The 14,640-nt window shown below is 41.2% G+C and overlaps 1 protein-coding gene across 2 annotated transcripts in view; it reads right to left on the bottom strand.

Moving 5' to 3' along the window:
* pknox2 (pbx/knotted 1 homeobox 2) overlaps positions 1-11,464 on the bottom strand; it is a 41,968-nt gene extending 30,504 nt beyond the window's left edge. Inside the window, exons 1-3 of one of the 2 annotated variants that reach the window (XM_008293683.1) lie at positions 11,339-11,464; positions 8,220-8,356; positions 7,416-7,427 (exon numbers count right to left, since the gene is read on the bottom strand). In XM_008293683.1, coding sequence (XP_008291905.1) covers positions 7,416-7,427; positions 8,220-8,356; positions 11,339-11,425 — 236 coding nt within the window. In that variant the 5' untranslated portion in view covers positions 11,426-11,464. The remainder of the gene's footprint in view (positions 1-7,415; positions 7,428-8,219; positions 8,357-11,338) is intronic. The other variant, XM_008293684.1, reaches the window with a different exon arrangement.
* Positions 11,465-14,640: the final 3,176 nt, after the last annotated feature.

The raw sequence follows: 14,640 nt of genomic DNA, 5'->3' as shown, positions 1-14,640 counted from the left end.
CTCAATTGCTGAACCTAGTGCCAGGTTCCACTCATTTATTTCAATCAATTTGTAATTCCCTATTTTTTTAGCGAAGTTGAGCTATTTTCCCACATACCACCTGATAAGTACAGAAGAGCACCCTGTGGTACAATCATCTTTGGTTGGCAATGAGTAGTTTAAATCATGGAATCCTGTTTCCAATGCACATATGTATACAGTTACATGTGTGTGTGTGTGTATGTGTGTGTGTAAACTCTGAAAACTGAAATTGATGTAAGAAGAATTAGAAATTTGAACACCTCCTTTTCACATGTGCAACTACAATACCAGTGGCAGAGGAAGACAGTGTTATATAACGGAGAGCTTCACAGTCAGTGAATGCACCTCTAGTGGGAGGCAGACTGGCTTCCAAGAACCCACAATAAACTTTCAATTTCAGCCGGAGTTATTCTTTAAATCTGAGTTTTATCGCTAAAATTGGAGTTGCCAGGTTTGCTACAGACAATGACAATGAAAAAAACGTTAAACCTGCTGAGGCAGGGTCGTGCATTAAAACAAGCTCAAATCAAAGCAACGTCGGCATCTGAGGAACGAGTCATGTTTGCCTGCTTTCGCAATAATTTGGCAGGCCACCGAGGGGGTGCAGAAGAGGAGGTGGGGGTAGGGTGGGGTTTGAAGGTATGCGTTTATGTGAATGTGTGTGCATCGGAAAGGCGAGGGATGGAGGTTGCTCCCTCGCTCGCTCTGCTCCCCACTGTTTGCCAGTCTAATCAGGCCTGCTGTACCCCCATATATTAGAAGCCAGTTTGTGGTGGAGTCCTGCTGCGTTAGCTCCCGACAAGGCCCCTGTTTCCCCAGGCTACATGTCTGAAGCACACCCTGTGTTGGAGGAGTGTGTTTGTGGCGTTGCGATGCGCGCACACACACACACGCACACACACACACAAAGAACCCGCGGCACTATCTGAATAAATCCTGTCTCCTTTTCTCTACTTTTCAAACTCGCCTTTTCATTCTCATGTCTGGCCCTGAACTTCACTTGGGGGTTTTGCTTCTCTCAGGCCTGAAACAAAAAAAAACCTCCATCCAGCCTTTGGTCTGCATAACATCCCTCCACCCCTACAACCTGTATTATGTAGGCTGTGTCATAACAGTCTGTCTATCAATCTGTCTGTCCGTCCGTGAAGATGTGCTTTCTTATTGTCTAGTCAATGGTTTTCAGCAGATGCTTCCTTCTTGTGTCCTTTCTTGGAGATTATTTGTACCTGTAAACATAAATGCTATCTATTTTCATGCCTGACTATTGTCTGCAGGTATGTCTTTAAGCCCCAACAAGCTCCATTAACAAGATAAAGCAGCCTTTATGTAACCTGAGAAGCAAAACCCACAGTACGTGGTTATAACTGAAGGATTTCTTTTTTTTTATTTAACTCAGATCTTCTTTCATCTACGACTCCATGACAACAGAAACAACAATGTTCAGGGATACTGCTGCATAACAGTAGAGGGGGGCGTCCCATGTATCTCCTAAATCCATCAATGGAGGAAGCTATTTAATAAATTACCAAAAACGCCCAAACATGCTGCATCTTGTACCAATTCTTTTCACTGAAGCAACAAAGGAATAAAGTTAAAATTTCAATTTGACTGAATGACTGGTGTTGTCTTTCCACAGGGTATTGCTTGACAGCTGTGAAGTGCAAATTGCGTTCTCTTCTGTGTTTGCTGTAGGCCACTCTTGTGCCAAGAAAAGATAGCAGAGATTACAAAGTTGCCCATATAAAGAAACCAACAACAACAAAAACAAAGAAAGTACATTTTGGACTTCCTTTCTCATCCAAAGTCAAGCGGCGAGGAAACTCATAAAAACGGTATCTGACAGAAAAAGCCAATAAAACCACTTGAGCGCTGACACAGTTTCCTGCATTCAGGAGCGGCCGAGCACCAACACATGCTGACCTGCTAAATGGAAAGAGGCACGGCCTGTTTTAAGCCCGTCAGACGGTGAGAGGCTCTGCGCCGCTGGAAGAGCAGCACAGTGGTGCAGGATGCATTGATGCATTGTGGCAGTGAGGATAAACAGACTTTATGGTGCATTACAGAGGCACACAGACACACAGGCGAGCACAAAATGAGGTGAACACCATCCTTGAACGTGTCAAATTAAAAGTGCTCCCTCCCGTTGTGTACAACATGAAAGGTCTTCGAATCTTCACTTATTTTATGCCATTAACAACAACTGCATATACGAGCATAAACACACCCGAGGCTGAATACATTCCTGTATCTTTGGGAGTTAGGCGACTGTCAGCATGACTGCATGTTAACCTTCCCACAAGTACACATCCAAACCCTTAAATCCAGCCTCAATGCAAAATACCCAGGCTGACCAGCATGAGAGGGGCTTTCAGCAAAGACCCACTATGGAGGGGAGTGAATGATAATATGCACCATACAGGGCTCGGCACTGCAACACTGGCATCTTTGTAAAAAGGATCCCACCGCTGTCAAAACACAGAATAAATCCAATTTTGCTCCCATTTTCTCCCACTTTCTGATGCAAATAAAATGTGTTACCTATCATGAAGAAATGCTTTTTTTTTCAGCTGAGCAAGGCACCGTATGTTTGATGAACAGCCTCTTTCTGATTTAACGTGTAGGGCGAAGACATGCAGCAAACGTGTCTCTTACACGGCAGATGTATGACACAGTCTGTGAACTCTTCTGAAAAGCACACTGTGTATCATTGATGCCCTACTGTAAGTTCTCTACATGCAAAGCAAAAGAGCTGTTAAGCCAAGCGAACCCATAAAAGTGTCACCTTAAAACAAGCGCGTTCTGGTAAACACAGTTCGTCTACGCGGGTTGTTTCTGAGAATCACAAGGACATTTCTGTTTAAAGCAGAAAGGACTATTATGATGTCTCTTTCAATTAAGCGCATGTTTCCATCCCTGAGCCGAATCAGCCTCCATCAGCCATGAACGCTACATCCGCAACCTGAAAAACAAAAGCCTTACCCGCTTTTTAATAAGATGCAGAAAATCCAGAAGGATCTTTATAGTAAATGCCACAACTCATTAGGCTAATTACCCTATCACACATTTACTCCGCTGCTAATAACAAAGTAGGCAGAGAGACAGAGAGAGGGAGAGAGGAAACCACACATCTCCTCATAAAGTTGGAATTCCAGCAATTAGTGAAAAGAAACATTAAAGCCTACACAGACTTCCTGAGCAAAAATAATTAAAGAAAAAATGGCAGAGATGCTGATTCTCAGTGCTTTTCTCTTTTCAAAGTCTACAGCCCCCATATGAGCAGTGCGCAGAGACAGAAAGACTGGCGGATCAGACTTCTATTAAAATAAGAGTGCTATTTGTGTCTTTTTGCATAATTTGACTCACTGTGGGAGACGGAAGTGAAGTCAAATTTAATTGTGTTTATAACAAGGTAACAAGGTGCGTTTAGTCATTAGCTTCTTGCATAGACAAAAAAAATCCTTCCGAAAATTCTAATCTGAACTCTCTCCGGTGAATACTGAACAGCAAGGACTTCATTTAGGAGCTAGATAATCATATTTTAACAGCACATGCTGGTGAATCCTCCGTGCTGCCTCTGACGCTGTTAATCACAGCATTTTTAACTGGCCATCATACACATTAACGGACTCATTTTATATTCTTCATAGCACCATTTAACTGGTAAGTACTCTGAGTTTCCATCTTATTTAATCCTTTATCCCAGTGCTATTGTTGTATCACATGAAGACACAGATCATCCACAGCCTCTGCCTGTAAAACAAAATCATACACAGGCTGCTATTGGTTAAAGGGTTGCTTAGCAGACGTTCAAAACTGAACTTTGTTCCACTTAATGATATTAAGCCAGAGTCCTGGTGAGGAGTGATGTTGAAGCATGTGGTTGTTTACAAGGTAAAGTCCATTCTTCCCAATAGGGGGATCCATTAGTTTTGGTGCCTTGAAAAGTCAGGATATTTCTGCTGCATATTTGTCCACCATTTTGTTCAGATGCATCTCTTGTAAGGCTCTCAACTTTTGTAAAATGCAGTACAGTAAATGCCAGATGACCCCTACCTCTGACACTGTCAGAAATGTTCTACGTTCTGCTCATTAAGGTCATTAGGTGGTGGTGGTGGTGGTGTACAGGACTGCAATACACTAATGAACTGGTCGTATCTGGTCCACCCCATTAAAACATATGAGGGAAGCAAAATATTAGGGAAATGACCAGCATTAGCCTTATGCTTTTTATTATCTGCGCAATAGACTGCACAGGTGTTGGTAAATAGAATGGACGGCATAAACGCACCTCTATCCAAAGCACTTCGTAATTTACCTGTAAATACAAACACTGAGAGACAAATGATTGGGTGTTTATCATGGCGATGTGATGAATGTCTTTCCTTGCATAAATGTTGTTCTACATCACGTTAGGTATCACAAAGCACTTATTATGTTCTGGAGAAGCATTTAAGTGTTATTTTTCTGTACTTCCTACATGGCACTTTGTACATAAGATGACAAAACTTTGAATGCTTGAATCCTAAGCAGCAAGCTGTGAAGTACTGGACTGAACATCGGGAGCAATGTGGTATTCACTTATATCAATCAAGGACTTGAGAGTTTGGCAGTTAAATCTAACTTCGGACCTTTTCTCTCTCATGCTGTTCAGTTATGAGCAACAGAAAAACATCTTGTTAAGACTGGTTCTGAATGCAGATGTCAATTACACCATTGACATGTATATTGTTAGACCTCATTATGTCGAGAGATTCAATTGATAAGTTGTCCACAGCTTGCTTCCTGATATTGTCATCGGTGCCTTGGAAAATAATGTGATCACCACACAACATATTTCTGTTGGACCACCACTCATTTGGGTTTGGGAGACATAAATCTGTTACAGCTAAATATGTAAAGTCTTGGATCTCTTGCTACGTGGATTACAATTATTAGTAGATTATTAGTAGATAACTCAAGCTCAGGTTTACTGGTATATTAAAGCCCATTTTTTTCTATTACTATAGTTCCAGTTTATTTGGAAAAAAAAATGCAAAAGTTTAGATTCTTCCATCTGGGCCCAATGTTTTCTCTGGCTCACCAGCAGGCTGTTATTTAGACTTAGACTGATTTATTAATCTCAGAGGGAAACCCAGTTGTTAGAGCAGTAATATTCAACAAAGGGTAAAACAAATCAAAAAGACAACACAGAATATTAGCTAGAAAATGAATTTGGCTATCGTTGCCATAAATTGTCATTTTCACTTTTCTATTAAGGTCACACAAACAATTCATTAAATGAATGACTTTGCTTTGGTGGTGTTTCTCCCCACTTTGGATAGAGCTTTTGTCCTGCACTGACTTAGGCAGTACAACTAGTGAGTCACTCACAGTGTACATTTGCACCTTCTGCTTCTGCTGTGCATGTTAGAAACTGTTTTACATTAATTAACACACCCAAGAATGGCTCCACAGATCCCAGCTCCTATAGAGGACATTAACATTATTAGCATTAATGTATTCTCCCTGGAAAACAAGAGAGCTGGATAGCCGAGACCACATTTAAATAAACGTATAAATAAATAAAGTCTATATGTTATTGCTACACGCATTGTACTGTGCATTGTTTCTACCACAAGCTAATCCTGTGTGTGTGGTCTGGAGAAAGAAGAAGAAGAAGAAAATGGAGATCCAAAAAACCCATTTGAGAGTGGAAGAGGAGCAGACACCACCACCACCACCACCACCACCCGGAGCTGCTCCAAACATGGCTGCTCACATCAAAGGCAGCCTTGTATCTCAGAGGAGCTGCTAAGGACTTTACAGTGGCTCGCCTCAGGTCTGAGTGTGGGCGCCTGCACCTCCTCAGACAGCAGTGGCGGATACCCGCGGGTGGGACCCCAGGAGCCGGGACAGACGGCCTCACACAGTCTGCAGTGTCACCGTGGCAGGACGAGCCGTGGCAGGGCAGCCCCGACTCATTCAACAAATCTAGTCCGCTGTTGGTGTGCTGCCTACACCAGGAAATTGCCCAGCTCGATTAAAAATGTCTGTATATTTTGAATAATTTACTTCATAAATAGATAATACAAGCTCATTATAGGGGTGCATCAATATTCTAGTGATGAGCTGATAGAGGAGGGAGGTGTGTTTTTTTTTTTTTTTTTACTGGTGTTTTGGGTTTCACCCAGTAGTGATTTTCTTATTATTTTGTACACCTAACAAGGTATTGCCTTCGAGGGCTTCTTCACGATAAATAATAAGCATGAAATTTGGAACAACTGTCCGTAGGGTGATATGTAAACATTCTAAAATAAGGAGGACAGAGAAGGAAAAAAAAGGAAAAAGATTCTCTACATTTTAGCGTCAGACAACATTTCACAACAGAGGACTTAATGATAATTAATATCTCAATAGAAGTTGGTGCAGATGACTAATAAATGTGGGTTATTCAAACCACGTACACAACAGGAGACGCACTAATAGTTTTATAAATGGTAAAGGATTATTGGGAGGGAAAAAATGCTTTCATTAGCATATGGTTTAGATTTTGTTGACTGGTAAATCTTTATTTTATGGATCCTGTATGTTCCAGTTAATTTCCTACACTGTAAAAATGGTTCTACACATACAGTAAGTTCCTCTACAGCCTCATAAATGTGCTGCACTCAGAATTATTAAAAGTTTAAAATCATCCCATGAGTTTTGAAATTAACTTCAGAACACTAGTTTAATATTTTTTTTTCTTTTTTAAACTTTCCTTTTACACAAATATTTCTAAGCAAGGCCTCCAAAAGTTTGGTAGTAATAATAAGGGAAGTGATGGGTGCCCCAGTAGCCTAAAGGTGAAGGCACATACTCCATCACTGCTGTCCTGCCATGACAGGATCCACAGCCAGAAGATGCCACAATAACATTTAGAATTCTAAAAGAAAAAAAAAAAACACTTTTTTTTTTCCTCCTGAAAATCTAGGAATTATGTATTAGGTAAGTGAAGAATATTTCATGAACCAAAATCGATACCCACGGAAGGTTCTGGAAAAGATGATCAAAAATTTATAATTACTGAAACGTGAAATTAAAACACTGAATGTTGTAGGTTTGATTTATTGAAATTAGCAGGGCTTATGTTGGTACGTATAACTGCTGAGTTTGTTAATCATCAGCCCTTTAACCAACAGAACAATGAATGAATATCTAACACCATAATGTAAAGTGAGGAAGAATCCACCCAATACCTCTAACTTTCCTCCAAACATCCTCCTAATATGGAGGCTGAACATCAGCTAATTTCTAGCAAATTAGGAGGAAAGTTTTCAGGAGATTACTGTGACTTTAAGTAAACCAACATCTACTTGCAAACTAGCGGCGTGATTCCAGCATGAGCCCTCCACCGTCTGAAGAGTGATGCTTACCTTAGAAAATGACTGTTGGCGTGAAAGAGAAATAAATTGTGTTTTAAAAATTTGGTCCGGAGTCAAGCTGAAATGTAACACAAAACAAATGTGGCTGTCCAGTAAAATTTAATACGTCACTTTTAACAGCATTAACATTTTAACTGGTTTTAATTGTGTTTTTTTTTTTTTGTCCTTTCTTCTGCTGTTCTTTTGCTCTTCCGGGTGGTTGCAACTTAAAACATTCCTCCATTGGTTCGGTCTAATAATCACAAGAGGACGGAGCCTATACCTTTGTGCAGACTAGTGCTGCTTTATCAAATGTTTATTTGAAAGTCAATTTATTAAATTCAAAGAAGTGGAAACCGAGCCGCCTTTGATGAGTGAAAGCATTTACTGAAGGTGCTCCTTGGTTTATGAATGACACTAAGTGAAAATTGAAGGAAGCACCCTTCGAGTACAATTTCAAAAGCTTTTAGGTCATGGTTAGTTTAAGAGAACATATTAAAAACAACAGCAGTGCCTGTGGCCTTCGTCGGCAAGTAGTACATCAAGTCAATTTAGCACAGTTTCTTAAAGCCAGCATGGGGGCTGCAGAGAGACGGCGATGGTGTTTTCGAAGAACAAGTGAAGGGAAATTCAAGGCCGGAATAGTGCAAACTGCCATAATGTGGCAAAAATGTAGTCATATAGGTAGAAAAAAGTTGAAAAAACAACATTTTGTTTTACTGCTGGTGTATGTTTAGTATTTTAGGATTCGTGCATCGTTCACTGAAAACAGACGTCACAGACCACACAATGGCTCTTAAGGGAGATTAAACCAACCTGTAAACGGCTCTCTTGTCAGACTCAAGCTGGGCCTGGGGGTCAAGGGTCACACTGACAGAGGTATTTCCTGCTGCAGAGGCTGCTGGGATGTGGACCTGTGGGGTCTTGGCGTTCTGTTGAGTCGTCCCCGTCATCTGGCGACACAAAGCAATCACAAAATTCCTTTAAGATTTCAATTCTATTTTTTATTTTTGCCATCCAGCGGTGTTCTATTAGAGTGGTTTAAGTACACGGATGTTTTATCCACAGCAATGCAAGCAGCTCCGTGATGCTGTACATTAACCTCACAGTGGCACCAGAGGAAATATGTAGGGCTGAGCAGATACTAAAGAGCATCTGTACAACATTTCATTCATCCCGTGGTTGTTCTGATGTGTCACTGTGGACTGTCAAAGTGGGAGAATGACTTCATAATAGATCTTGTTATGTTTGACTGAAATACATACAAATAAATGAGTTTTTAATCATTTTAACTGTGTCATTTTTAGCTACCTGAAAACTAAACACAACGTCAATCGAGCCAAATTTAAACATCACACGAGTACAAAAGCGGCTTTATCAGCCGTGTGAAAACCTTTTCTTGTTGCGTTCGCACAGCTGCTAGTGAGGTCTAAGTAATTTTTTTTAATCACTTTTCAAAAGCAATAAGGTGCAACATGCATCCGCCTCTGTCGGACTGCAAATGAGGATGTAGCTGGAATGAATCATTGTTGCTTGACAGGTCAGTCGTCTTGTAATGAAGCTGTTAAGTAAAATGAATGAGTTAGGATAGATTCAGTAATTGAACAAGCCACACACAGGTCACATACAGATTGCTGTTAAATGATAAATATTCAATTTGTAATAAGAAACCGAACCAGTCAACGTGTTCGCAGCTGTCTGACTTGTTCTTAGATGTGCGTAGTGTTGTATCATACGTACTGCCTTTTTTTTTTTTTGTGGCCGTGACGAACCACAGCAACACCAGCACTTCATAATGAAATCATTAAAGAATCTCTTCACTTGTGTTGGGGGTTATTTGTGCTGCGGGGTGGGCAGGAGAGTGACATGCTTTATGAACACAATTCATCGTCTTCTTCTTCCTCGTTTACCACGCTTTCCTCTCTCTCATTCATTCTCTCTCTGGAAATGAGTCTAACAACCCCCAACCCCCTTCGTTTTTTTTTGGAGTCAGGGTGGGGTGGGAGGAAGCTTCAAGTCTTAATCCCAGCACCAAATGGGAAATAAATTAGCTTCTTCACACTTAACTAGCTCTCATTTGCATTTGCCGAGTGCGCAGGCTGCAGCTCGGGAGCTTTCCCCTGGCACTAATCCTCTGGGCGAAAGCTGACAGAGGTGGCGTTGGACGAGGAGAAGGTTTCGGTGGTCAGACGAACCTACTTCACTTCGCCTACACTGGATGGTTGTTGGACAAAAACGTGGGGCATGGCACGCTTAGGGGACATCAGTTCCACTGACCTGTTGGCAGCAGGCCGGGGCTCGACCTCGTATTCTCACACTTTGACGTACACCGTGTATCACTCTTGCACTCGTGTCTTAGTTATAGCGCGCAATTCAAACTCATGGAAGATCTTTTGATAAATCTCTTAAGACATGATGAGTAGTTGGTTTATAATAAAACTACTGCACCATATGGCGGTTAGGCAACACGACAGTGTTCCTGTTACATTATATAATATTATGTGTGTGTGCTACTTGCTGTTAGCCATCGTCACCTTTCATGTCAATACAATAATAGTAATCTTCTTTATATTGTATTATAATGCATATAATTTTCGTGGCCCTGTGATAGACTGGTGACCTGTCCAGGGTGTCTCCTGCCTTCACCCTAAGTCAGCTGGGATAGACTCCAGCCCCCCCCGCGACCCTAGTGAGGATTAAGCGGTGTATAGATGATGGATGGATGGATGGAAGTTTAATTTTCTGTTGATAATATGGGAGACCCTGGATCTCCTTAACAGCTCTAAAAAAAACAGTATAGCTTTTTTTTTTTTTATCATTTTCACATTTTCCAGATTGCTAATAAACATGATTTCAAACTGAATTGTTGCATCTCTAAGACATGGCTCAAGGTGAAATCAGAATTTCTATATTCTATTTCTATATCCTATAACACAATACAATATTGGATTCGAATATTACATTATATAAGAGTATTTTCCCACTGCCCACTAGCTGTCTGTTCTGTGTGTGTGCTGATCACAAATCTGGTGTTTGTGCTCAGCCCTGGCTCTGCAAATGGGAAACAAATGAAGTGGTTCGGACAACACTGTAATAGTGACAGGAGGGAAGTGAGGGGAGAGAGAAACTACAAGGACAGTAAACCAGGTTACCCATCTGAATTTATGCTAACTAGATAAATATCAACAACCTTTCATAGACACCACCTTTAATTACAATAGATGTGCGTCTGCTATATTCGTCCCCGGTGCTCACGGTGTATTTTTTTTTTACATAGGACCACCACTCCAAATTGGATTTACTTCTAACAGCTTGTTCACAGAAGGTCAGGCAGGGAGGTAAACCTCTCTGGGTTCTAGGTGGCACAACCTGATCCCAGGTGGCTCCAACTGTTTGGACCTAAATGATCTGCTGCTGATGTCTTGTCAGTGCTTCGTGGTTCAATACGTTTCTGCATATTGAGAATAAGCGAGTAAAAAAAAGGGAATTTTCACTTTTTCTGTTTCTGTGTCACTGTAATATATAATAAGTCTCCCACAGGATCCCTGTCGTTTATGTGTCATTTCTCAGCTCTCATTAAACATTCGTAGACTTCACTATGATATGATGTACTAATTCTGAGTGAGGGCTGTAAAAATATACAGTCTTCCAATATTTTTTTAGTTCTTAATTATGATAAAATGAGCAACAATCGAGATTAAGGTATCGAGGGGAAAGTATTGTCTATTATGTATCAGCCTGAACACTTAAAGCTGATCTGCTTTCACCAACTATCATCAGATTCTGGTGTGTATCTGGAGATTTCTAATTACTGATTGGTGGATCGTCGTTTTCCATCTGAGCCTCGTTCACTTCAAGCCATTACTGATTTTTTTTTTTTTTTAAATAATGCTTGAGTCAGACCCCGTCGGCCTTGTTGGGTGGATGACCCTCACCTGTTGGCTCTCCTGGTACGATGGTGGAGGAACACTCTGGGTGGCCATCATTGTCACTGCAGGTGCTGGGGACACATGTTGCATCATGGGACAGCTTCACATTGAGACTGGGAAACACACAGGAACAAAACAAAAAAAAAAAAAAAAAAGAAAGAAACATAAACCCAGTGCAAGCAGTGATTGTAAATTCTATTACAGCAGCAGCCACCAGGTGCTGCTATGATTAAATAATAGGAGATGGCATTCTCACACACATCATCTCGCTCTTCTTCTCCCCGTCTCCACTTACTAATTTATTTCTTTGCTCTATCTCCCCACAGTCTGCCTCTGCATGTGTTGCATAGAGCTGACAGAACAGTCAAGATGATGTATTAATACTGAGTGATCTAACAAGGCTACCAAGCAGAAAGAAAACAATGCAGCACAAACTCAATCATGGAGCCCTTTCAGAAATACTTTACATAGCAGCAGGTTCATAATGACACCACAAACAAACCCGACTACTTGTTTACCAATTACAGACAGCTATGCTTGTTTACTAATTGCAGATGGCTTTAAAGCAATGCATCGTGGTGGAGTCACCTTGGTCGTCTCTATGTGTTGGCTGCTGCTGCTGTTGTTGTTGCGCTGTAACCAAGCCAATCAAGAAGGCTAATTAGGGCTCTTGTTGGTGGGCTAATTGCTATTGGCCGGGACCCCACAGGGCTGAGGGCCATACCCTGTGGAACTCCGCTGTAACCACCACCCCCACCCCCACCGAAGGAGCTAATTGGTTCGGGGGTACATTACACACACACACTCGCACACACACACACACACACAGACCCCCTACCAATACTCCAACTTAGTATAGACAAGCACAGCTGGATCTCCCTCCTGAAGCTACATATAACCTATGTGTATTTATTGCATGAAAATCCCCCATAAGTGTGACCTAAAAGGTGAAAAGAAAACTGTTTTGATCAATGTGAGGGTAAACTTTATTAAACCTTTGGTTATATTTAGTTTTTTTTTACCCATTTTAAAAAAAAAAATATATCTCAAGCTGTGATCTCACAAATTGATTGTTACAGACATACAGAGTTCAATTTGGTGCTTTAAAGAAATGTTGATTTGATGGTCCGCATCAGTGTTTAAAGTCCAAGCGTTCGCTGGATACCTGGAGCTGCTGCAGTTATTGGAAAAATGCCTTATAATGCCACATAAAGCCTTGTGTGGCCATGAAAGGCAGGCAGCAATTACAATGGACTGGTGCACTTGGACTGAATGGTATTGACCTGGAGGAAAGTGCTTGATTATAAGCTAGTGAAATGGAACTGGAACATCTGAGCAAAATCTCTGCACCAGTTGCAACATCCGTTCAGAGCTACCGCCTCAAGAAATAAAAATGAGCAGTAAATCCGCCTGACCGCTAAAGCTGAGGATTTGCAGTATGTGCCTGTGAGGTTACGGCCTGATGAAGAAGAACTATAACTAGAAACCATCTAGCGACGGGATCACGTATGCAGTATTCATGGGTCAGACCACACCCATCTTTTAACCTTCATTTTGATGAAAATCTGTCCGCACACAGTGAAGTTACTTCTTGTGGTTGAAAAAAATGAGACGTGTTTGAGTGAATGATGTTATTCATTAATGCTTAATAACTGATTGTGACATTTGATCAACCACAGTTGACTAAGTGCATTTCCATAGAGGCATGGGAGTGCAGTCTGTGTGTCCAGAACCAAATTTTATCATGATGACACACAAACACAGACTCACAAGGTAAAAGAACACCAGCCGTGCTGCGTCTGTACAACACACTTCACAACAATGTCAGACAAAGACCTTGACTATACAACACAAAGAGCACCATACACCAGCACAGAAAATACAACGAGAACACTAAGTAGGAATCTTAAAAGAACATTATTAGCATTGTGTGTTTAATTTAGGTAATAATGAGCACTTTCACAGCAGTATTACGCAGCACTCCTGCTTCCAGCACAATAAAGCTCCAGCTGATAGTCCTCCTATAGCCTCCTGTGCGCTGCTCAAATAAAACCACTTTTTTGGAGTTGTTCTTTTTTAGGTTACTGCTGCTGCCAGACAGGAAGGAACGTCTCTTCTCTTCCCTCTGAATCGGGACAATACATGACAGACGTTTCCCGCCAATGAGCTCATCGCCCAGTGAGACCCGGACCCTGGCAATGTCTCCGAATGGAAAAGTCAGAGACAAGACAACTGGCTGAGACCCTTCTCTGTTTGAGTGGCATCTGAATCCGCCGCTGCTGCCAACAATTCTGATGTTAAATGGTGGTTTGATTTCTAATTTGGGGTTTTAGCTGCAAATCTGCATGTTTTATCACGTCATGCTGTTCTTGTGTCTGCCGTGCATGAATGTGTATGTATTCAGTGCAGCAGTATATGAGCATGACTGTTTGCGCTGCGTGTGTTCACACTTGTCTGTGTGCCATGCGCATGTCTCTGCAAGTCATTTTGTGTACTGATTGCGTCTTCTGGTTTCTGTTCTCATTCCAACTGGTATCAGCTGAAAGGCATCTTCTCTGTTATCAGTCCTCATTTTAATTGCAAATGCAGTGAGCGTGTTAGTGATTAAATGGAAAATTGCACATTAATTGATGAGACTGAAGATAAAGCAATTCCAATTACCACACAGTATTTTAGGCGGCCTCTCAAGTTTCGCCATCCCTCGAAGGAACAAGCCACCAAACGCCAAATTTGAGCAGGCAATCATGCATCCATAAATATACACACACAGACACATAACGCGTGCACAAACACATGCCATAGCATGGCTGCTGAGGCGTGAATGTAAATACAAGAACAGACAAGTACACTGCAAAAAAACACACCAACAAACACGACAAGAAGACATTTAATTTCAACCCGCCGAAAAACTTCCACCGCGATTCTGAAAGTACAAATCTGGCAGACAATAACCACCTGCCAGCCACTTTCTCTGAACTCGCTAAAGGTGTGCAGTTACACAATAAGTCGTAAAATTCATTTTGAGTACAAATGACATGTTTGTTCCTCAACAAAGGCCTTTGAATTATTACAGAGTTCATAATGCATATCAATTGAAAAGTGCCTGTAGTCACAATCAAAATTCAAAAGCAAGCATAAAATGAAAAATGAGAAGTAGGCATAAAATTATTCTAACAAACATCAAAGGGTTTTGTGAATTTGGATTGGAGGCAGTTGTACTCTTTCATCGGATCCTGTGCAGCGAGAAACACTTCTATTCACCATTCAATTTTCCAACAATTCTCAAGCATAGAATGGGCCGCTGCTGT

The sequence above is a fragment of the Stegastes partitus genome, unplaced genomic scaffold (assembly GCF_000690725.1).
Source record: "Stegastes partitus isolate 25-593 unplaced genomic scaffold, Stegastes_partitus-1.0.2 Scaffold902, whole genome shotgun sequence".
NCBI lineage: Eukaryota > Metazoa > Chordata > Actinopteri > Pomacentridae > Stegastes > Stegastes partitus.
Note: the sequence above shows the minus strand (reverse complement) of the source record. Positions and strands in the feature narration are given on the sequence as shown.